At 35.1% G+C, this 24,770-nt stretch overlaps 2 protein-coding genes across 9 annotated transcripts in view; both read right to left on the bottom strand.

Annotated features, from left to right (window-relative positions):
- mio (GATOR complex protein mio) overlaps positions 1-11,422 on the bottom strand; it is a 41,125-nt gene extending 29,703 nt beyond the window's left edge. The window contains exons 1-7 of one of the 2 annotated variants that reach the window (XM_089240729.1): positions 11,354-11,422; positions 8,761-8,867; positions 5,427-5,500; positions 5,203-5,235; positions 2,489-2,556; positions 1,617-1,696; positions 1,464-1,510 (exon numbers count right to left, since the gene is read on the bottom strand). In XM_089240729.1, the coding sequence (XP_089096855.1) occupies positions 1,464-1,510; positions 1,617-1,696; positions 2,489-2,556; positions 5,203-5,235; positions 5,427-5,500; positions 8,761-8,810 (352 nt within the window). In that variant the 5' untranslated portion in view covers positions 8,811-8,867; positions 11,354-11,422. Of the gene's footprint in view, positions 1-1,463; positions 1,511-1,616; positions 1,697-2,488; positions 2,557-5,202; positions 5,236-5,426; positions 5,501-8,760; positions 8,868-11,353 lie in introns of those variants that run through there. The other variant, XM_089240730.1, reaches the window with a different exon arrangement.
- A 4,377-nt stretch (positions 11,423-15,799) lies between these two features.
- LOC149078607 (inositol hexakisphosphate kinase 2-like) overlaps positions 15,800-24,770 on the bottom strand; it is a 104,855-nt gene continuing 95,884 nt past the window's right edge. For all 7 annotated transcript variants that reach the window (XM_089240722.1, XM_089240723.1, XM_089240724.1 and 4 more), the window contains exons 4-6: positions 23,682-23,764; positions 21,508-21,683; positions 15,800-18,717 (exon numbers count right to left, since the gene is read on the bottom strand). In XM_089240722.1, coding sequence (XP_089096848.1) covers positions 18,097-18,717; positions 21,508-21,683; positions 23,682-23,764 — 880 coding nt within the window. In that variant the 3' untranslated portion in view covers positions 15,800-18,096. The remainder of the gene's footprint in view (positions 18,718-21,507; positions 21,684-23,681; positions 23,765-24,770) is intronic.

The raw sequence follows: 24,770 nt of genomic DNA, 5'->3' as shown, positions 1-24,770 counted from the left end.
ACACCAGGTTCTCAAAATGAAAATTTATTCAATTAACCCACAAGAGTTATATCGAAAAGATAAATATATAAGAAGGGGGGGGGAGAAAAACCTGCATATTTACTTTACTTCTCCTATAGAGAAAGAGGCATTATCAGTAAATATACTACTATATTCAAGAAGTTCCGAGACTTATTTTATTATGGAAGAATGAATACAGATAGAACCTGTTTATTCTGTGTTTCCTTTGAAGTAACTAACTACCCTGTGAATTTTTGCCAAAGATGTAAACAAAGATGTAAATGCGGATTGCAAGTTGTCTTTTTTTTTGCCACATCCTTCAGTGCCTTCATCGCTGCACTTCTTCCGAACCACAAAATCGTTGTCCCTCAAATTCTTTATCAGAGAAAAAAAGGGAAGTCACATGGGGATCAGGGGAATAAATTGGTTGTGAAAGTATCAGAATGTGATGTTTTCACGGGTAAATCTGATGCCAGAAGGGATCTGCGAGTCCTTAAACGTCTGCATAATTTGGTGAGGTAAAAGCGATCAGATCTTTGAAAAGCCAAGTTGTGGGTGCTCTATAACGATAATGTGCTGGCTCACAGGTCGCTCGTAGTGTCAGATTTACCTATCAAAATATCACTTTCCGACACCCACAACCAACTTAATTTGCTTATTTCGCCTTGTGTGCCTTTTTCCCTGGATAAAGAATTTGCTTAAGAGGAAACCATTCTCAGTTTCCGAAGAAGTGTAGAGAGCAGCAATGAAGGCACCAGAAAGTGACAAAGAAAAAGCCTGCATTTAAATCCTTGTATGATCTATGAACAATGGCAAAAAAAACACATAACACAGGGTAGTTACTTCAAAGGAAACACCAAATAAACAGATTGTATCTGTATTCATTCTTCCATAATAAAATAAATCTAAGAACTTTTCAATGTAGTAGTGTTTATCTCAACATGCCTTTTCAATTGACTTCATCAGTTTTAGAATAAATTACTGATGTCAGGCTGGGTATCACTGTATAAAAACGATTGGTGTTCACGAAAACTTTTACACCAACTAAAAGCCTGTGTGAACTAATTTTGCAAGTTTTATTAATGCCTGTTTGGCCCTTGGGGAAATGTTTAAGCTATGACAGCGGTTCTCAACCAGTGCTCCAGAGCCCCAAGGGCTCCTTGTACACTCCCCAGGGACTCTGTGGTCGCTCGAGGAAAATAAAAACACAGTAAATAAATCAGTAACTTTGATGAACAAATAAAAAATAGGCCTATGGGACTCCACCATAGAAATTATAGACTAGAAAGGGCTCCGCAAATCAAAAAAGGTTGAGAACCACTGGTCTATGGAATACAGCGAGAATCAAAAGTGGAACCTATGAGCTGATAAGTCTGTGCACTGATGTTATATTATGAAAATTTTTGTTTCCAGTAAGAAATTAAAGTTGATATATTAAATATATTTCTAAAAAATCTACTCACTGAACTCTCTTGCACTAAATTCGCCAAGATCACTATTTTCTTCGAAGCTGAATTTCAATAATAAAAGAATATGTGTTTAATAAGCATGAAAAAATGTATAATTTTTTCTTTGATCACAATTTTATGAAAAATAATGGAATATCTAAATCGCACCTGCTGATTATTGCTTTACCCTGTACAGAACCAACCGCTAATAGATGAGGGTGCTGGGACTTCGGGTACCAAGAAACACACTGAAATTAAAAGCATTGCAGTTCAAATTTAATAATTTGTTATATCATTTGTTATATATGATATATTATATATATATATTGTTTGTTATATACGATTTATTTTATTTCATTTAAAAAAAGTGATATTAAACTTCATATACAGCCTATTAATGATTTATTCACTTTTCAAGTACAAAAAAAATTGCATCGCACAACATTGGTCATACTTAAAATAATGGTTGAAGAATTTCATTGCTATTAGTCAATACATTCACGATAAGTTAAACTCTGATAACTTGAATATCTGTTTAAGTCAAAGTTCTTACTAAGTCCCAGAACATATTGAAATTGTATTTTAGTGTTAAAACTTTCTCGACTCGACGTTTACTTCCTTTGAGTCAAAGTTTTCGGGAATGAGAAGTTGTTTTAAAAAAACTTACTTAGTCATAGAATTTAATATTTATCAATGAAATTCAGCAACCTAAATTTACCATTTAAAAATATAATTTGGCAACTTCAATTTGGCATTTAGCAACAGAATTTAGCAGATTCATTTGTCTGCTTGCAAAAAGTGAATGATTTTTTTCACGAAAGGACAAAGTAAAAAATTATTGCATTTGTTTGACACTCTGAAATTGTAATTTTTTAGTCAAATTTATTTTAAAGCCTCATGTGCCATCCCTACTAATGCTTATTGGTTGTTTTTCTTCAATCAATTTTTTTTAATAAGTGAAACTAATGATAACCCCTAAGTTTTTGTCAGCCCCTGCACATTAGACTTATCAAGATTTGACTGCACTTGCAAGCACTTACTTTTAAGTATTGATGATCCACATTTGTTGGCAGTACATTAGTGATTGTCCCTTCTGAGCTGGGAATAGCTTTGAAAAGAAATGTGTAAGAATACAAGTAGAATATTAAATACTGCAAGAATACGTGAAAAGTCAGTTAATATTCATCATATAAAATGGCGATAAAGTCAGTGAAAGGAATTGTAAATAAAATATATGTATGTATGTGTATATATATATTAGTTTTATATTAAATGATTTTTTTTTCAGATTCTCTTTTACTAACTCATTTTTATATTTCAGGGAAAGTCTCATTCCCTATGATCATGCCATAATGAAATACAGAAGGAACCTCATAATCTCAGCATCAATTAACCAACTTTCGAGGGTTATCTGAGGCACATTTTATGAAATTTCAAAGATTGATAAAATTACATGTGAAACACTTTGTGTTTAATCTGGTCTCAAGACTTGGGTATGCAGATTTAAACACCAGCTTTGATTTAAATGATTAAAATCACAATTCAAATCCTGATCAAAATCACAAAACTCAAATTTTGTTTCATCTATTTAACATTATTATTCAAGTAAAAAATAACCAAGTAAAAAATGGCATGCATGTTATTGTAATGTGATAAAGCCATAAATTTCTAGATCAAAAGAAATACATAAGAGATGGTGGTATATATAGACTTAATTCTTATCACTGGATACAGTGCAGAAAAATAGCTGTTATATTTCTAGATTTACTTGTGTATGGAAAAACTTGAAGAAAAATATTAGGAAATGCTAAACTTGGGTATAACTGCACCAACTTAATGCAGTTTAAGAATATCACTTACATAAACTTCATTTACATAGGAAATGAAAAATCTGATGTCCATCACCCCTGCAATAGCCAAAAATCACAAAGGGTTATGGGGAAAGGGTATGCACCACAAAAATGATTGTAGAAGAGGATGTAAATATTTTCTTCTCTTTTATTCCTCTTTCCCTATGAAGGAGAAAAAGTCGCCAAGCGGGTGATAGATTTCCCGATGCCACCACAATACTGCACATGTAAATGGGGTTTTTATGGCCAGTATGTATTTTAAATGGATTACAGCAGAGCACTCAGTTCCCTCAATTATCTCAATTTTGTGAAAGCGAACTGACAGCTTGAAAAAAATTGTTTCAAAAAGGAAAAATCTGATATAAAAAACTAATGAAGCTCTGAAAAGCAGCTCAATTTCATACTTCATTTTGAAGAAAACATTCTGTCCCCAATGTGTACCCTTCAGTAACATTTTTTTTCCATGTCTATAGTTCAGCACACAATGGTAACTTTGAAATAAGTTGAATGGGTAAAAAAAAAAAGGAAATAAGTTCTCGTATAAAGCCTTTAATTCCATGTTTTAAGTGTGGATCAATAATAAATGTTGCACCAACATACAGCTGGATTCTGTGAATATGAAAAATGGGAACGTCACTGAAACAAAATTATAGTTTTTTTTACGTTCATATTTCTTGCTGTTGGAATTAATTCATTTATTCATTAATGCTGAATTATATTTGAAAAATTGGAAAGATATGCATTCCTAATGGTTAACAAGATAAATTTTGCTTCGTAAGCAATCAGTCAATTTAAATGAAAAAAAATATGACTTAAACCAAATTAATCCAATGTTTTGATTTTTTTTGTTAAAAATCACGATTTTTAATACCCTGAAAACAATGCTGCACAATGTCGTGTGAAGGTGAAGACTTGAACCAGTGTTTCACAAAATAAGCTATATAGCCCCTTAGACAGGGCCGGAACTAGATGGGGGCAACTGCCCTGGAGGGCAGCTGTTTTAGGTGGGAGCAAAGAACACAGTTATAAAATTATCTAATTTTAATGTTGTTGGAGGTGGCAAGAATCCCAGTTACGGCCCTGCCTTGGAAAGCGATTGAACCAACAACAAGGACGGTAGAAACTACCATAAAGGGGCCATAGAAATATATTTTTTCCTCAGATGAGAGTAGAGAAAAAATAAAAAATTTGGAAGACTTTGGACTAGACATGAAGTGCCTGAAGCATTTAAGAGTGCTTGATAAACAGAATACATTGAAAGGCCATTTTTAAAAGTATGTAGTCTTTGAAATGTTGTAAACTGTTAAATAAGTTACAGTGCTCCATGTAATTTTATATTATATTAATGTGAAATTTTTAAATATTTAATTTGAAATAGAAATAACTTGTGTAATTTTCACCATTGATGGCTTTATTCTTGTCATTTAACCTCAAAAGTTTTTTGTGAGATCTCTATTACACACATGGTCATTGTAATTAAATTTCTCATACTCTCTCAATGGTTTCTTTAAACTGCTTATGTGAATACAGCCATATTTTTAGGATATCTTAATGAGACTATGGAAGAGAGATTTATAAAATTTAAAAAAAGTAGTTAAATTTTCGACCACCAGGTTAAAAAGCACCACTTTTTCACCTGATGGTCAAAAATTGAACTTTTTTTAAATTTCATAAATCTATCTCCCATGGCCTTATTACCCCTAAAAATTTGGCTGTATTCACATAAGCAGTGTTTGAGAAAAACTACTCAGAGTAAGGGAGCTATAATTATAATCACCCTGTATATCTGAAGTTATCAGATGATCGGCTACTGTATAACACTAATCTGAGATTTGCCTAAAACATTTGATTGATTCCTGAATATTGTGCACTAAAAAATGAGAAAAACAGATAATCTAATGTACCTGAGGACCAGAAATCTTTAAACACCACTGAACCTGGAAAAAAAAAATTAATGTTTAAATGAATGTGGAATGAAAAGTGCTGTGTAAAATTATCTAATAAACAATAACAAACTATAGTCAAGATAATGGCCATTAAATTATCCAAATTAATAACTAAAAATCATAAAACATAACAATTTTAGATTTTTGGCCAGATAAGCAAGAGTATCTGCAGTAGTGACTACCTGTTGAACTTTCATTGCCAGATTTTCCGCTGCTTACTTCATAGAGTTGTATACCATTCCCTATAGTTATAAACCTAGAAATAAAATTAATCAATAGAAGAATTTTACTTAAAAAATTAGTAGAATAGAGCAAGAAAATATTGCATTTGTTACGTTTTGATATACAGATGGAACTGCTTATAATGAAGTCAGGAGAGCGAAAAGAAGCAAAAATATTAGTTATATCTGTACCGACTTGATAACCATAGAAATATGAAATTCACTGAAAATGATAATTTTGTGATGTGTACATTATAAGTGAGTCAGAAAGAATAAAATTAATTTTCTGTGTATGTGTGTATGTTCTTTAGACAAATATACAATTTTTGACCGATCTTATAAATTTTGTACATGCATCAAACAAGATCCTACTTGAATGATAGGCTACTTTTAAATTACGTAAAGGCTAGGCAAATACCTTAAATGGTTGGGAAAGCTGTTCATAGGCCTCAACGACTTTTGGAATGTTTACTTTGATTACCGTGGTTTTCAAACAATGTGTTTCAAACATATTTAGGCTATCACTTTATAATTCTCTCTCTTCTTTAATTCAGTATATGGGGAGAAAATGTGCAAGTAGATGCTGTACTTGGCCAGTAGTATAATCTATATATTTTGTGCAACCACATCATTTCAACAGTTCAACAGCATCAGTACGTGGATAGCACAACTTTTATCAAGATGCACATCACAATACCAACAAAGCAGCTGCTGAAGAACTATTCTGACAATAACAGGATGGCACGACAACTAGCCGGCCGTCTTCACCTGACCTTAACCCTTGCAACTTCTGGCTGTAGGGGTGGGGGGTACCTTAAAATGTTGTAAACAGAGGTCAGATTACAAAGGTGAACTGCAAGCATATCCACATGACCATGACATAGTCTGATCTACTGTTGAACAAGCATTTTTGTGCTTTCACCTCATTGCTATTTTACGGTGGACAATATATTTAACATTTCTTGAGTAAGTTGTAATTATTTGTTTAACTACTTCATTTTTGCAATGTGTCCATGAATTATGAAATCGTGCAATGCTATTAATTTATTATTCAGCCCTGAATAGCCATCGTTCCTATTCTGCAAGCAAATTTGAGTTGGATGAGTAGTGCCGTTAACTTTTCTTTTTTAAGAATTTTTTTCCTCTTTGCCATATAAAATCCCATTGTTTTAGGAATATTCATGTCAATTTTCATTCCGACAATGGCTCTTCTACAGTGTTTTAAATCAGAATTTTAGTTATATAATCACCCTGTAAATAGTAAATCATTGCTAATTAATCTGCATTATTTATGCTTCATTAAATGCATTATATTCACCTAATTTTTATCACAGTTTTTGTAAAATAGCTTCCTAATTAAATATACTGAAAGTAACTGGAGAAAACACTTTTAAATTATATGGTTAATAATAACATTAAGAATTTTCAAGCACAAAGTAATTCATTAAGCAAAAAATAATTAAATTGCACAAAAGGTGGTGCAAGAAATATTTATAGATTAATATGGGAATAGTGTTAATTACATTAATAAACATTTCATTTCAATTAAGTATTACAAGTTTGAATTATTTTTCTCAGAAATGTTACTGTTTTTAATGTCAATGCTATTTAAAGCAAAAAACAGTTTACACCAAAAAAAACTGGGTTTTTAGGTTTTTTACCAACCCTAATTTAAGGTTGATATCTTTAGTAGGACCATTGCAGTTTACTACCTATATGTTCACCTCAGGTCTCAATTTGAAAAAATAATCATTAAAAATATTTTAAAAACCTGAGCGGTCCACATATGAGGACCTCTAAAACAAAGAGGCTATATAACCAGACTTGACAAATCAAAAAAAAAATCCTGGCACTAGCCCAATTTCTAAGGAAGCAAGCATATATATATATACAGGGTGCATGGCAAACAGGGGACATGGCATTTCACAGGCAAAACTGTTTATCCTAAAGGCATACCTCCAATTGGGAAAAAAGTATCCAAATAACTTGTAGTATTCAGCTATGTCACTCATGTTGCAAAGGTGTTGTATAGTTATATATAAATTAAAAGCAAAAAAATTAACTTTTTATACCATCCCCATGAGCTCAAAAACCCCATTAGAAAGTTGTTGCCCTGATTTTTCTTTCCTGGGACTTGGTGACTTTTTTTCATGTGTGACATACCATATTTTAACGTGTACATATAAGGAACTCTCTCTCACTCTTTGCCAAAAATTGCATCCAAAAGTAAGGGGTTAGGGTATCCTTATACATGGATAGTATTATAGATATTGTTCCGAATCATTTCTCACAAGTCCTTGAAATAAGAAGACAAACAATTTGCAGGACATCACAGATTTATTTCACAGAAAACAGCTATTTACATGACAAATAGAGTTCTCGAATTAAGAGTACAAAGTTCAACTCCGACTCCCTCTTGATCTCATCATTTTTATAGACTCAAACTTCAGAGAGACAGATGTTTCCAGACAATTCTATTTTGTAGTACCAAGTTGGTGGTGCCACTTTCCAAATGTCAAAAGAGATTTTCCACACTAATCTAGAAGCTTCGAGCATATCTTCACATTTCCGGTTTGGCAACAGGGGATTACTGTCCCGAGGGGTTCTCCACAAATTGCGCCACACATAAACTTCATAATAATATTAACAAATTGCTTAATTCCTTGAAATTCACAATGAGAGAGACTCGGATGAGGATAATGGACTAGTTGATGTAGCTGATTGAAATATATCAGATGAGAGTAGTGAGGAATTTAATGGTTTCTATAATGTGTGTGTGAATAAAAAAATATCTTTTTATATATCTTGAAAAATATCTTCAATGAAAACTTTTTACCTCCAAATTTTAAGCCCAATTAAATCGGGTACTGGGGTTATCATACACATTAAAATAAGGTAATTGAAAAAAAAGTTGTCTTTCCACTCCATTCTACTGCACATATAAAAGTTTAGGTGTCAGTACAAATTTTTTTCCGGTTGTCACGGAGTCATCCTCCAGTCAACCTAGCAGCGCGTGGAATTTTCCAAGGTTCTGCTACATGATAGAGGGAATTTTTTTCAACCGCAAATGTTTTGTTTGGGGGGGAAAAAGATCTATAAAAGTTATATAAATGTTTTGTAAATTAATCAAGGGGATTGTGGGACAAAAATTATCACAAAGTTTTTAAAGCAACCACACATCGGCAGTCAATCAATTTTTTTTTTTTTTTAATTTGTGTCAATAAAACCAGAACTTTGAAAATAAAAAATGTGAACAATTACTAATTACATATTTAATACTTGAAATATAATATACCTATTAGGATTATGTGGCGACCACTTCAAATCTATTTTCATCCCGCTCATTTTCCAAGGTGCGAGAAAATGCTCTATTCATCAGCAAACACCAATTGAGATTCAAGACTGAAAATTAAATTAAATTAACAAAGGCTATACATAAATACTAGAAATATTTTATATATTAATCAGTCATTTTGAAATCCATTGATAAATACAAGGTCAAAGGGTAATAAGGAAAGGGGAGTAGAAACCATGTCATTCTTCGCATCCATACAAAATACAAATAAGTGGATACCAAGCAGAGATCGATTTCGAAAAAAAAATTCACATGCCTCTGCGGAGAATTGAACCACTATGCCCCTAGTTAGTCCAGATAAGTTACCATTATGCTACACAGAGGACTGACATTTTCTTCTCCTAGAGCACATGTGTATGCTGAACGACACTGCATATAGACAGCCTCTTAATAACTCAGCTAATAGCTTAATGACAATAGCCCCGACATGATGAGACAGAAAATTAGTTAAGTCATCTTAGTCGATTAGCAGTCATCTAAGTATTTAAATTTTCCAAACTGTTATAGGTTTTTAAAGGGTTAATCAAAGACAGGGATTAAAGGATTATTTCCTATGGTCATGCAGAGCGCAACTAGATATTTGGTCACCCAGAGCAAGTGCGCATTTTGGCGCCCCCTTGTAATGCTGAAGGGGAGGTTTGAGAATAAAATTTGCGCCCCCCCCCCCAAATGGTCCAGCACTGTTTCCAACAGATGACGTCACTTTTATACTGGAAAAAAAATCACAGCCACACAATTTTTCCCAACTAAAACAGAACCGTAAGAAAAACCAAAAGAGCAAATAACAATTTGTCCCCTTTCATTATAATGAATTGTTCCCACCACCTTGCAAATTTTATTGCTTTGCAGGTTTTCTTTGGCCAAAACCTTGTCTTTTACTACATTTATTGGTATTTCTTGGGAGCGCAAGACGATTCCAATAAATTTTTTCACAGTGTAAATTCCCAATAGAACAATAGAGGAGCCTGCCAAAACTCCTAACCTACGGCCTGTGCTCCAGGATGTGGGTGCCATGACCTTGCTTAGAGACAACTTGAGTTCAAGGAAAGTTTGACAGGGATTGGTCAAACCATGTAAAAATGTATGGGGTGAAAAAAGACAATAAATTTCATACCTTTTAGGCTGTTATGCCATGTTCCAAACTTCTTTAAAGCAGATGTTTTGTCCACTTCTGCAGTGGGCATTGCCAGTGCTGTTTTTGGTGAAACAACCAGAGATGAAACAACCTTCTTGGGTGACCTTGGTTGTCTTCTGACGCTCTCGCTGGAGCAAGTGACATGTGATGGATGTTGATGGGACGTGGCGACTTCTGATTGGGTGGGTGGGGATCAGAGTCCACCTACCCAATCAAAAGTCCCCACGTCCCATCAACATATCACTTGTTCGACATCACAATGACGAAGTTGATCCTTCCACGTCTCCAGCAAGTGTCAGAAGACAAGAGTCATCCAAGGAGTTCATTTCATCTCCTCGCTTACCAAAAACAGCAGAAGTGGACAAAAACAGATACTTTTTAATATAATTTTTGTTTTCCTTCCTGTATTAATTATCATATTTCATTCGTTTTATTTCTTGTTTATGAAATAAATTACATTTTTTGTAAAATTGTATGTGCATTTTATCGGCTATTTTTAATTGACCGCCAAATGACAATAGTTTGATAAGGAAAAAAAAATTTGTCATGTTGGCAATGACCATGCTTATGGGAAATTAACCGAATTTTGAGTTCCTTGCCTTCAAGTAACATTGAAACAGAAAAATTTATAGCATGCAAAGGTATATATATTTTCTTCTCATTTTATTTTTAAATAAAAAAAGTTTTTGATCATTGGGGGAGGGATGGGGGCATGAGTGCCCCCCCCCCCTCAATCTCTGATCACAATGTGAGTTAGGTGGGGGTGACAAACTTTTGCTGACAAGGCCACGGGGGATAGGGAGTCAAAAATGACCATCAGGGGGGAAGAATGGGAAATCGTGCCCCAAACACGTCTCTGATGCTAATGCGCATTAGGAGAGGATGCAGAGCTGACAAGGCGACAGGGGATAGGAGGAGTCAAAAATGACTAAAAATACTTAAGTGGCCTCTATAGGCAGTACCGGCTGGCTGTCAAATTTATTTTACCAACATTACATAATGATAACAATAAGTTACTTCAGAGCGCGTCATTAACCTGAATGGGTTCAGAAAATAACTCTCACTACATGGAGAAGTTTAACATCTAGTGGTTAAATATATTATGTGACTGAACAGAGGGCCTAAAAGGCCTAGAATGACTCGGGCCTAGAAAGGACTCTGGAAGCGAAGGAAAGACGGCGTGCAAAAACTCGGTCCTCACTAACTGCGAGGGCGGCACGTGCATCACCACTGATAGCTGGTGGTTATCTTTTAACGCTATCGATAAAATTTAACTAGGTTAATTTTATTTTCTAACACGTAAATTACAGTGAATAAGCACTGCAGAGTCTCGTTAACTGTCCCACAATTAACTGTGGTTACGCAAGTGTTGAATTGGTCAATAAAATACACATTTACCTAACCACTCATATTGGGTTTCATCCCTCTCTGGCAAATCCAAAATTCAAAGTGATTTCATATGTAAACAACAAATCCCAAATGTTGCCACCGGTAGAAACAAAATAATATACGTACTCTATAGCTTGTGACGTCATGTACGGAAGTGGAGGAATCAATGGGAATGTAATGTGGTCGCATGTGTGTGTGACTCCTCATTTTACCGGTTTTTTATTAATTTTTTCATACTTTTGAGCTTCCCAACATTTTTAGTCAAAAAAAAAAAACTCATCTCAATTACTTGTCACATAATGCCATCATAGTTATTAAAAATTAATTCTGATTATTAAATATGTTCAACGTTTTAATCAGTGAAACACATTTCAATACATTGCATCCCGTTTTCCAGGAATTTCGTCAACAATCGGCAATATTCCTCACGTTTGAGATTATATTTTGGTGTCAATTGGTGATTTCTCGTATCTGAAATATTAATTACCCTAGAATATGATCAGCCTAGTTATATAAAAAAATATTCTCATCATGATGAGGGAAAGTCTATTCTGTTTCTCTGAACTCGTTAAAAAAAAGTATGATAGGGAACAGCGATTAGCTATAGTTTGACATTGACGTCACATTTTTTTTTTTGTTCAAACATGGTGGATGAGTCAGCCTAGTATTTCAAGGAGCTCTGTAATATTGCTTATTGAGATATGAAAAGAAAAAGTCATCGAGGAGAAAGTCACTCTAAAACAGCGGTTCCCAACCGGGGGTACGCGAGAGGCCATTAGGGGGTACGCGAAAAGAAAATGGTAATGGCGGCCATCCATCTAAAAAAAGAGCAAAATAATTAAAAACATTAAAAATAATTTTTAAAAGTAGGTACAGGTTTTTACTAATGTTGTCAGTTGTAATATATTGACCTCCCTATCAATAAAATATTCTATAACAGAGGGGTTGCTGGAAGGTTAGGTCTTCCCTCCTCCCGCCCTCGCCCAACTTATGAACCGGATTCACGCACTCCTTCCTCTCGGCTCACTTTTCTTCGGCGTGTTAGATTTGATTGTTGGCGCATGCCGGACTCTGCATAAAAACAAAAAATTAATTTGTGTTGTGTTTAACTTTTGTTGTGGGCGTGTGTATTGAGGCGTGTGCGTGTTAATCCCACAATTTTCTACGTCATCTTTACTGCCAAGCACCTACTACTCACGTGATTTGCGCTATGGATCAGTGGCTAAAAACTAGATCTGTGCGGAAGCGTACTGAAACACCAAAGTGAAATACCGTGGACCTGTAAACGTGAAAACATATTTTGAATCTTCCAAAAGTAATTCTGTCAAAGCTACCGAAACCTCCTACTACAATAGCTATCGTATTGCGAGACGAGGAAAAAATCACACTATTGGTGAAAATATGCCGTCAGATGGATTTTTGCAGAGGAAAGTGCTTTTATAATGAGTCTATATATATATCTCTTAAATAATACGGTGTCTCGAAGAATACAGGACATGTCAGACTGTTGAGAGCACAGTCATAAGTCACTTCAAAGGTTGTGAATTTTTTGTGTATCCAAGTCGACAAAAGTACCGACGTTGCGCAATATTCTGTGCTACTTGTAATTGCCAAGTACTTGAAAGACTTAGAATTCGAAGAAAATCTTTTTATTTGTCACCCATTGACATTACGACTGTTAAAGACTTTTTTGAAGCAATTAATCATTATTTCCTTGAAAAAAGAATTCAATGGTAAAAATGCACCGGGCTCACTACACATGGAGGAAGATTCACGGAAGGTTGCTACTCAGGCCGTCGTACACGCGTGGCGGAAGTCGTTCACAAAATGAAATGGACTCATTGTTATATTCACGGCCATGCATCGAAACCGTTGGCTCCAAATTTGCGAAACGTTCTTGATGAAGCGGTCAAAGTTGTCAACATTGTCAAGGTGAATTCTGCCAACTACAGGTTGTTTAAATTGTTGTGTGAAGACATGGATACATCCTTCATATCGTTTTGCTTTTGCACACCGAAGTTAGGTGGTTGTCCAGGGGTTAAGTCCTGACGTTGCTGTTCGAACTACGAGGTAGCCCTTTTTTTTTAAAGGGCTTTTTCTTTCTTTCAAAGAAGAGTATTTTGAACCGGCTTCATTGTCGATTCCAGAAAAGAAGAAATTGCTAGAGCTCACATCAGCTACCACTCTGAAGATTCTCTTCGATGGTGGAATGGTGAACCTAGTCAGTTTTTGGGCTCGTCGCCGTGACGAACACAGTGAACTTTCTAGAAAAGCCATAATATTTTTGTTGCCGTTTTGTTAGAACGGAGCTTGTTGAACGGGAGTTTTCTTCGTATACTTACACAAAAAATAAATATAGAAGCAAATTGAACGCGCTCCGGATTTGAGTTTGTATTTATCTTCTTTTAAGTTTAATTTTTCAAAACATTGTAATTCAATACAGTCCCAAACATCCCATTAATTTCTTTCACAAGCTTTGTGTAAATTTGTTTGCTCACTTGAAAAATAAAAAAGCTAAGTAATGAAAAAATAGACCATTTAATTTAATTCAACATGTACCTTTTTGGAAGTTTTTCGATTTTCGAAAACTGTAATGGGTGAAACAGATTGGAGGGGGGGGGGGGAGTCTGGAGGATTCGGGGTTGGGGGTACGCGGAAAGGAACCGAGCCAGCTGGGGGTGCGCGGACTGAAAAAGGTTGGGAACCACTGCTCTAAAAGGAAAAAGCGGTACCGCGGCAATTACTTTTTTTTCCCCAAAAAAGAAACTTTCCGTTGCTTTTTTTGCTTCGTGAATTTCGATTGCTTTTTTTGCGGGAATTTTCAATTCGAATGCCTCTTTTTCAATGAGTAAAAATCGTCATGGCCATCCCGAGATATCTAGTATTTTGAACCCCCCCCCCCACACACACATTACGGCAATCCTGAGCCCAGACAACTCTGTACAGAAAACTTTGCTTGATAACATGTTTTCCTTCCCCTCCCCCTCTTGTTCAGGGCCGCAACTAAATGCTTGATTAGCAGGGGCACACACACACACACACACAAAAGTACGCATTTTTTCGCCTACCTAGGTTGAAATTTTCGCCCTCTTTGTACCGGCGCCTTGGGCATGAGACCCACTTGCTCCCCCAAGTTGCGGCCCTGACTATACATGAGACACATTGTGAAGAAATGGTTATCACAATTTTATAGTTAATTTTTTTTCTCCTATGTATTCGATGTGAACATTTCAAGTTCATACTTTCTAATTAAGCATGCGCATAAAATATTTATTATACTTTTCATAATTTAGTTGCCAGATACATAGTGGAGAACTTCCACAAAAATTTCAGTTGAATGTCGTGAAAATTCAGAAAGATATCGCTCTAACCAGAGCCGCAATTAGACACTTTGTCGATCGGGGCAAGCAAAAATTTTGGCACCCCTTACATGTAGAGTAGATGAAGCAACAGGGCCATAGCGTGCCTTTTCGGGGAAGACTTTCCTTCGAGGCCATTCTTATTATGCAAAATAAGTAAATTTTTGAGGGTTCCTTATTCTTTCTTCGCGGGGCCCTGGGGAAGTGCTCCAGTTTCCCAGCCTAGTTACGGCCCTGTGAAGCAGCTAGAGAATGAATTCGGCGCTCCTTCTGGTGCAGCGTCAGGGGCACCAGATTCACCTGCTTCCTCCCTAGTTGTGACCCTGGTCCTGTCAATCAACTGCCAGTGTGAGCGAAGTCAACTTTCATTCAAAGTCTGATAAACGAAGGGGGAGTAGAGAGAAAGGATTTCTCCCCTTTTCCTTCGAGGCTATATGATTGTTTTGTATCCTTGTTTTTTTTTTTTAAATTACGTTTTTTTGGGGGTAAGAGAAGCATTTTTCAGCTCACGCAATTCTTAAATCGCTCCCTCCCCCGAGTCCAGGCTTCTTTAGAAAAAAACACCCTTCTTGAGAATAGGTGAGTTTTTTTAAAAGGTTTAATTATTCCCACTGAGTGATATAAATGTGGATCAGGACTTTGAAAACCATTTAAAGGGTTAACTTGCTGCACTCTGCCGTATTACTGGATTTGTGACTTGCCTGCAACGTGTTATTCCCTTGTGGTGGTCATGTGGAACACATTATGTTCGTTATTTGCGTATCTTTTCTTTGACTTGTGTACGTCAGCGCCACCTATCGGTTGTTTTTTCCTGTCTTAAAAAATTCTCGTGACCTAACAATGCTAACCCTGCAAACCGTTTTTTTATTTCGGTTATTTTTCCGGTTTTTATGAATTTTTAAAGTTTCTACAGACTTTTCGCCCACCCTGTATTTCTTCCACTTAAAAAGCTTCTAGGAGGATATATGACAGGACTTGGAATATTTTTTTATAATTGAAAGAAGTTTTCTTCAAGACTAACGGTACACAATACTGATTCATAATTTAGAGAGAGAGTCAGTGAAGAGAACACACAAAAAAGTGAACAAACAAATGATCATGAATGAATTCCACACTTTACTTAGAAATAATAAACACACACAGCGTGGTCCCACACGCATAATACACATTACATTAACCTTTTAGGAAAAAGGCAGCTCTTTTTATAATATATTTACATAGATTACTTATAAAGTAATCCACAACTAATTCTTACAGTCAGGTACAGGATGACAGACAGTAAGGCGCCATATCTCTTTTAGAATAATACGTACAATATATGCTACAAAAAATCAGCCAGCACCTACGTTTACATTGTGCCGTGCTTACAACTGATTTTAATGCCTCCATTACATCTCCATGTGACATATAAACACTCAATTTCCACCTCTCCTATGAAAATAGACATTTATATTAAACTTTGGATAATTGTTGAAAGCCTACTTTTTTTATTTTTTTAATTTTTTCCCCCATTTGGAATTGTGTAAAAATTTTAAAACTTAAGAAAAAATAGATTAATATGAGTATAAACTAACTTTTAGAAATTCGATTATCAAACTAGTTAAAATTTTCTTAAACATATCCTAGCCTAAGTTTTTTCCTTGGAGGAATTCATGTAATATATATATTTTTTTATATTCTTGATGTTTATGGTAAGGAAGAGACCATAGATATTTCGAGACTACTGAATATGATGCCTTAGCACTGATTAAAGAAACAAGAATCGCTGGATTCAAGGTGACTGCTATACCAGAATACAATATATATATTTTTAGGAACAGAGTATATCTCACTGTCTCTCACTATCCTGCATTAATTAAAAATTTATCTATAATATACACAAACGTAACGCAACTTGAAATGCAGTTTAATTTAAATCTCCTCAATATATATATTCATAAGAAAATCTAGATTATTTTAGTTTGTATTGAGTTTTAAAGTAATAAGAATTTAAAAAATGAATATTCAATGATAGTTATTGATCATGAAAAGAATATGTAGCGATTACCATGTTGAAAAGCATATTAAATCCACATGAAATTAATACTAGGGAAAAACTATTTTCCCACTGATATGTTTTTCAACTTGTTTCATAATAATCGCTCATTCGATTCAACCACAATTTTTTTTAAATAATGATTATAACAATTGCCGATTTAACAAGATACCAAAAAAGCATACATACATAAATAAAGGCGGTTTTATAGGTTGTATTCTATTCCCAAATTGAAGAAAACCTGGCAATTTTAAATGCATAACTTTCCATTCAATCTGGATTGGATTCTTTTTTTATATCGATAATACTTTTATTGTGCAGGAATAATTAACGGCCATTTTAAAAGGAGAAAAATACTTATACATTTTCAAAAATTGATTACCCATTTTCAAAAAGACAAAGACTTATATCAACTGAAATACCTAATCGTTTTAATAATTTAACATTTTGTTCAATCTTCTTTAAATGAAAGAAACAAGAATCAAGATGATTTGGGAAAATTGTTAGAATTGGCACACCGCCATGTTACTAACACAATTCACAAAAGTATGAAGTCGACAGAGAACACACGAACATGACATCACTCTAAATGCAATTCGATGGTGTACATGTATAGCAGCAGCAGCGTGCGACTTCTAATCCTAAAAACACAGCACTGTACATTCATATTTTGTTTTCGAAACGCAGATGATCCTGATATACATAACTGTGTCCTTTTTCTGTTGAACCTTTTTATACAGAAACTAAATTACACAATGAAAAAGATGAGGCTGTTTTACATATATATTGAATATATACAATTCTAAAAAAATGAATTTTGTGATGAATGAATCGGTTACGAGGGAAAGGGTAAAGGGTTTTAAGAGATTCAAATATCTTAAAAGCATCTATTTAGGAAGATGCACCAACTAGAGAAGATTACCGTAACATCATCAGCAGCAAAAAAAAAAAAAAAAAAAAGAGAGAGAGAGAAAAAAATATATTACTGCAAAGCATGTAATTTTTAAAATATTAAAGTTGGAAATGCAGATAGTGCATTTCAAGTCAAATAGAAGTTCAACAAGCGGTATACAAAGTTCACTAAATGTGATCTAATAGTTAAAAATGTTAAAAGTATTTTCAACAATACAACCATTCTAATCTGTACAAAAAATTCTTGGATTTATAGACATAAAAAAAACTATCGTTAATCAATATGAATAAAAACAAAACAAAACAGAAAAAAATACCCAGCTAGTAATTACCCAGAAGCTGCGAAAGAAGCCTGGGGGAAAAAAATAATGACAAATGAGAGAGGAAAAAAATCACAAGAACTGAAAGACTGAATGTATCGGCATAAAGCCAGGTATTGCCTGTTTCTATTTGCATTCGCTGTGTTCGACTTCCTGCAATAGCTTTATTAAGCTGTCTAACCCCAACAAATAACCACTATCGGGCCCACTGTGAACAGTTGTATCACCATCGTAGCCCTCGTATGTTGTATGAGCGAAATCTATCATGCGTACATCAACATCTGGTCCATGTCTAGCATTGCATTTTTTACTGCTGCTGAGAGTAGTTTTATGAGAGGATATCCATGACAGAGATGCAGAAGCGGAAGTCGAATCGTTGCTGCTTTCAAAAGAAGACTCTTCATCCATGGAACACGAACCTAGCTCGTATCTTTCTAGGCCCTCATCGAAACAAGTGTCATGGTTTTTCAGCACATCATAGAAATCATCATCATCTGACACGCGATCTTTAACGCACCCTTCATAAAGTATGAGAAGAGAACTGGTATAAAAACGAAAAGTGTGCTGCTTCTCTACTGTTTTCCGAAGAGCAATCAGCCGCTCAACAACCTTTTCTATGAGCTGGAACCTCAGATGCAAGCCATTGTGAAAGAATTGATAAAGAGCACGCAGGACACCTCCTTCATCCAGTTTGCGGCCATAATATTTATCCTTGCTTATGTAACTATCTGTGCCTGCCTGATAAACCTGCAACGAGAAAAATAATACTCTCATTAAGTAACATTAGAGATGCCAGAATGGTTAAATATATAGTATTATAATTGAATACCAATTTTTTTTGTTTATAAGGATATACTTCGTTAAAGACAAATATTTAAGAATCATCCTGCATACAAAAAAAAAAAAATTCTGAAGAATCTGATAAATATTAAAATGTAATTTTTCATGTGTTGAACCATTCAGCATAAAGAGTATTTTTGTCTAGATCAATGTTTCCCAAAGTGGGTAATGGAATGGTCCAGGGGGCGATAGAAGCTATGAGCTTAACATAGGATCCACTTCAGTTGAAAAGCGATGAGAAAAAGAAATTTCTGATGAAGGGGGTGATGGAACAAAAAGTATAAGAAACCATGGTTTAGATCAGTGATTCCCAACGTTGGCGTTAACGCCCCCTGGGGGGCGATGGAATGTTCTAGGGGGGCGGTAGAAGCTACGGGTATGCATAGGCGGAGATAGACGTTGGAAGTCTCGGGGGGGGGCACGGTCATTATTGCTGCGGGGCAAGATGATGATGTCAATTCATATATACATTAGATCAGTCGACTCCACCTTTGACGCTGGGGGGGGGGGAAATGCCCCCACCCTATATCTCCGCCTATGCAGGTATAACATAGGATCTTATGGGTTAGATTGTGTTGGAAGTGATGGGAGAAAAAAATTTCTGAAGTGGGCGATGGGGCAAAAAAGGTTGGGAAACTATGGTCTAGATCAGTGTTTCCTAAAGTGGGCGATGGAATGGTCCAAGGGGGCAATAGAATCTACTGATTTAACATAGGATCCTATGGATTTATGTGAGTTGGGGGGCTATTAGAGGAAAATATTTCTGATGAAGGGGGCGATGGAACAAAAAGTTTGGAAGACTATGGTCTAGATCATAGTTTCCCAAACTTTTTGTTCCATTGCCCTCTTCTTCAGAGAAATTTTTCTCTCATTGCCCCCCAACTCAAGCGAACCCATAGGATCCTATGTTATACCAGTGGCTTCTATCGCCCCCTTGGACCTTTCCATCGCCCACCAGGGAGCGAAATTGCCCACTTTGGGAAACACTGGTCTGGATCATAGTTTCCCAACATTTTTGTCCTTTCTAGTCCTGAGTGTCACATATAGACGGATTTTCATACTTTTTTTTAAATTTAATAAATGACAAGAGCATCATTGGAACTACCTGTTAAAATTTTGTTTCATTTGGAGCAGTAGAACGCACTTCAGAACTCTCTGAAGTGGGAAACTTATATTTCTTGCTCACACTCTGTATTTATATATATAAAATAAATTTTTTTTGGGTATGTCAGTGTTCTTTATACAAAATCCACAATTTTAGACTGATCTCAAAATTTTGCATGTCTAACAATTACGGCCCGGCTTGAAAAATAGGCTACATTAAAAGTTCATTAGAGCTAGGCAAATGCTGGAAATGGGCAAAAAAAAAAAAAAAAAAAAAAACTGTCTGCATGGTTCTTGGGCCTCAGCAATGACTTTTGGAGCATTTACTTTAGTTACAGTGGTTCCCTAACGTATATGAGACATGTTTACCCCTTTATTAGTTTAAATAGTTCGCCATTTCTCATGCCTCCAAGAAATAAAAAAAACCCAAGCAGCATCGGGCACTGGGTCTGACTGATACTTTTGCTAGAAAAAATAAAACTCTGCCAAATAATTGTGCGTCATTACTCATCTGACAGATTAGAGCGATTATCACTAGATATTTTCCAGAGAGAAGTTTCAGGACGAGTTTCTCTGAACCCATTTAGAATTCACGACCAGTAAAATGACGACTATATATAAAAATTTGATGGACCCACTATCTCATTGTGATTATCCAGACAACACCAAGCTTCAAATTATTCGCCCATGCAGCAAAACTTACTAATGCAAAACTATAACTCTGGCAGGGTTGCCAGAAAAACCTGCTTGATCATTTCCCTAACCAAAACTCCTGAAGAAAGAAATATAATTCAAAATCGTAACCTTCCAAAGGTTTTATTTAGAGTTTCGGTTTTTTTATTTCTACTTCACGGGATTTTTTCCCTGACTTTCGCTGAATATTTTAACTTTTGATATATATTTTACATTCCCTGACTTTTGATAAATATTTTTTTTCTTTACCCTGACTTTCCACGTCACTGAAAACCCTGTGATGGGTGGATTCACCTTTTACTGTAATCACTGTTGCCAATCTCTCGTGAAGGCTACCAAACAAGCTTTGATTGAAATAGCATGCTATTCTTGCAGAGAGCTAAAACTAGTTCTAGCATAGATTGTGATCTGATGTGCAGCAAGCATTCTAGTTCATCCAGAAGGTGCTTGGTAGAAATCAGACCTGGCTAAGAGTGTAACAATCTATTAGATACCTATTCCAGGAAACTGGATGAGTACAGCATGAGCAGGTGCTGGATTGTGCTGAAACAGGCTTTCATTATACCATTGATACAGTGCAGGGAGATAGCAGAGTTATTCATAAAGCCACAATACGTGGCTGGCTGTGATCAAAGTGACATGCAAGAAACCAGCAGGGTTGACTAGAAATGAGTGTAATCTTTCTTTAGAACTTTTTGAATATTACTGATATTTGTGACATAAAATTGAATAATTTTCTTTGCACTTCACTCATATCAAGCATGTCTCAGGACCAACTGTCCTATCTTCATGGTAGAGATACACTGACTTTTTTTTTAGGAAGAAAACCTCTAGATTTTTTAATTTATACACATTCTAAGTAAAAAAACATCAAGATAATTATTACACAATAAGGCTTACCTGCATGCCACATAAGCGGACACCCAATCGCGCAGAAGTACTAGCAGCACATTTAGCCATTTGACGACTACGCTTGTCAGGCGAAGCATCATCACCATATTGACGAGTTCCCATTTTCAGGTCTAAAATGCAGGGCTTGTGAAAATTAGATGCAACATTTTCAAGCAGAAGGAAATCTGAGCAAAAGTGTTAAGGAAATAAATTTCATGTGAATTCCCATCCAGCACATAAATTCCAAAAGTTTTTCATTCACCCTCCTCCCTGAAGATTAATGTAGCCCTTTTCCTGGGAAATCACATAGGATCTTATATTGGATTCATAATTATTATCATTTCCTTGTTACGTTCCATTCCCCCGAGGCAATATTGCACACTTTGGGAAACATTAATTTAGCAAAATAATTTACAGAAAAATTATTCTGTATATCAGAAAGAAAATATGAATACACACAGTTCCAGAAAATACAAAAAAAAAAAAAGATTTATCACATTTGGCAATTTTTTACTTTATTGCTTAATTGTTATTACTTTGCCACATATAAAAAATAATTTTTGAAGGGACCATTACAGATAATTTCTTAGAAAAATGACAATCTAATTTTTTGTATACAGAAAATTACTATATTATTAAATTTACCTTTTAAAAATACATAGGGATCTTGGGATCTCTCTTTGAGAGAAAATTAAACAGAGCAAAAAGATACTTTGAGATACAAGTTTTTAGGAAGAATTTTTTTTCCTTATGTAAAAGAAGAAAAAAAAAAAACGTGAATGAAATGACAAAAATTTTGATTGAGGAAAACCAAAATACTATATTTTACCATATATTCAAAATCATTTCAATGGTCTTAGTAAAATTTTTGAAGTTTTTCAAAAGTCACAGTTTTTCACTGATGAGAATATTTTTCTTCCCTACATAGAATAAACTATTGTTAAAATCATCTATCAATGTCAGAATTAGATTTATAGATTTTTATCACTCTCCTGATGTTGTTTTCATGTTTGTCTTAGACAGTTTCTCTGTTTCATATTATTATTGAAAGGGAACCACAGAGAAATTTTGAACTCACCTGCAACTTCATTATTATTTACTATACATAAAAAATTTAAAAAATATATTTTTCTTCCCCCACTGGAAAGACTTCAGACTTATTTCTACAATATTTTTTGACAGCAAACAGCATTTACTCATGACACTACATATACTTCACCAAACACCAACTCTGGCCATATCGCTGTATTGAAATTTACTGCCATTAATGAGATGGGTTGGAAATGAAGCCTCTGTCTATTGGTGGTTGCCTCAAGTTCATTAGGGAAAATATGTTTTTACGTTATCCCTCGGGTTCAAACCTAGGACCGTGATAGCAACCTTCACAGTGGTAGACGAGCATCTCACCACCCCACCACTCGGGCGTGCCATTTATTTTTATGGTGCCATATGGTGCCATTTATTTTTCACTTCTAGGCAGCATACCAATTCTTGACCTATGTCCTGCTTTCTTTACTTTGTTTAATGTTGACCAAAATATGCTTTGTGACACCCCCCCCCGCCTTCTCCCATTTTAACAGTTTTACACATCTATGAATGATATGAATGACAATATCCATCATTATGATTGGTTGTAATTCTATCAGGAATCCCCTTTCTTGTTTTTTTTCTCTTCTCTTCTCACTTTCAGAGGAAAGAAGTCAGCTCTAAAGGAAATGCTTCGATACAGAAAGTTTAAAATGTATTAATTGATTTAATATTACAAATAATAATTATACATGAATGTGACTGGTGAGGATAGTAAATTGGACAAGCTTTCTTACTAAGCATAACTCCAGTATATTGCCATCAGTAATTTACTACCTGTGTACCTGACAGTCTGAGTGAGTGTCTAGTGTTGTCTGTGAATTTTAATTGGATTAACTGCATATTTATGCTAAAACATCAGGCAAAAACTTAGTATTACATATTCAGTAATTATTTAAATATTGAGAATGACTTATGACACCTTTTTGTATTAGAAATAGAAATGAACAAAAAAAATATTAACGGCACAATTATTTGAGAAAAGAAATCACATATCAAATGTAGATGCTACGTAATTAGTGTGAATAAACCAGGTTATGGATTATCAAATATGACAATGATTGACAATGAATTTCTGAAACAGAATGAAAGGATACGTCTAGGACTAGGCCCATTCAGATGATTATGAGATCGACATTGTCGAACTAACTTCTCATCATTGCAAGCATGAATTTGAACCCTGCAATGGAAGAAGGAAAAAAAAAAAAACAAGTTTAAGGTTGATATAATCTACACTATTAATATCAATAACTTCTATATTACAAAACACATTCTTTTACACATTTCACAAACTTGTCACTGTTTACAATGTTTTGAACACATAAAAAGCAATATTTAGTGTTTAAAGCTTAGTTTGCACCCCAACCTATCCCAAAGACACGATGCTGCAAAACTGGCAATATGTAAATGACAAAGCAAGACAGGTACAAAACCTAAATTGACATAGATAGCAGAAGGCTGAGTTGAGATATGGCAATACTTGATTCTCCTCAGACATATCGCAACTAGACAGACTCTAGTCATTAGAACAAACCTGAGGCCATCAGCTTTGATTACGGGATCAGCATCCAAATCAAAACTGTGACAACTTGAACTCTTCACAACCATGTTTCCCGGGGGACATGAACTCTTTAAGGGTAAGTTTTACAAGGAACATAGCCAGGAGATAGCCTGGCCTATCAATGTATATAAATGAAACATTTAGCCATGATCAAAATAAGATTTCTAACCACAACATGAGTGTATCTATGTCAAAAGGCTTGACAAATCCCAGGTTCCCATAAAACAGAGGTTTTCAACCTTTTTCTTGCCGCAAGCATTGTCTCTACCCAACCTCATACGAAGAGCACCCTTGCGACAAGTTTGACATACGAATGCGTGAAACTAGAATGATTTCAATCCTTGAATGCAGTTTGTAAAGGGTGTTCAATTGGAAAGTTGATCAAGTGCTTGTGAGCACAAAATTAGATACGAGAATTGAGCACTCTGGTTGCTTCAGGGAGCACTGTAGTGCTCAAGAGGAGTGATTAAAGATGCCTGCCATAACGGCTAAAATATTTGATTGGGGGCCTGTGCGAATGCCAGAACTCTGTTGCATACTTGTCCCATTACAGAGATCTCTTCTATCCCAACTTTGTGTATACCTTTAACCTTTGTGTGTGAAATCTACAATTTTCCATGTGTGA

Source organism: Pholcus phalangioides, unplaced genomic scaffold, assembly GCF_987345545.1.
Source record: "Pholcus phalangioides strain wild (caught in Gottingen) unplaced genomic scaffold, Ppha-v1.0 ptg000013l_1, whole genome shotgun sequence".
NCBI classification, from domain to species: domain Eukaryota; kingdom Metazoa; phylum Arthropoda; class Arachnida; order Araneae; family Pholcidae; genus Pholcus; species Pholcus phalangioides.
The sequence above is the reverse complement of the archived record's forward strand: the minus strand, read 5'-3'. Positions and strand labels throughout refer to the sequence as shown.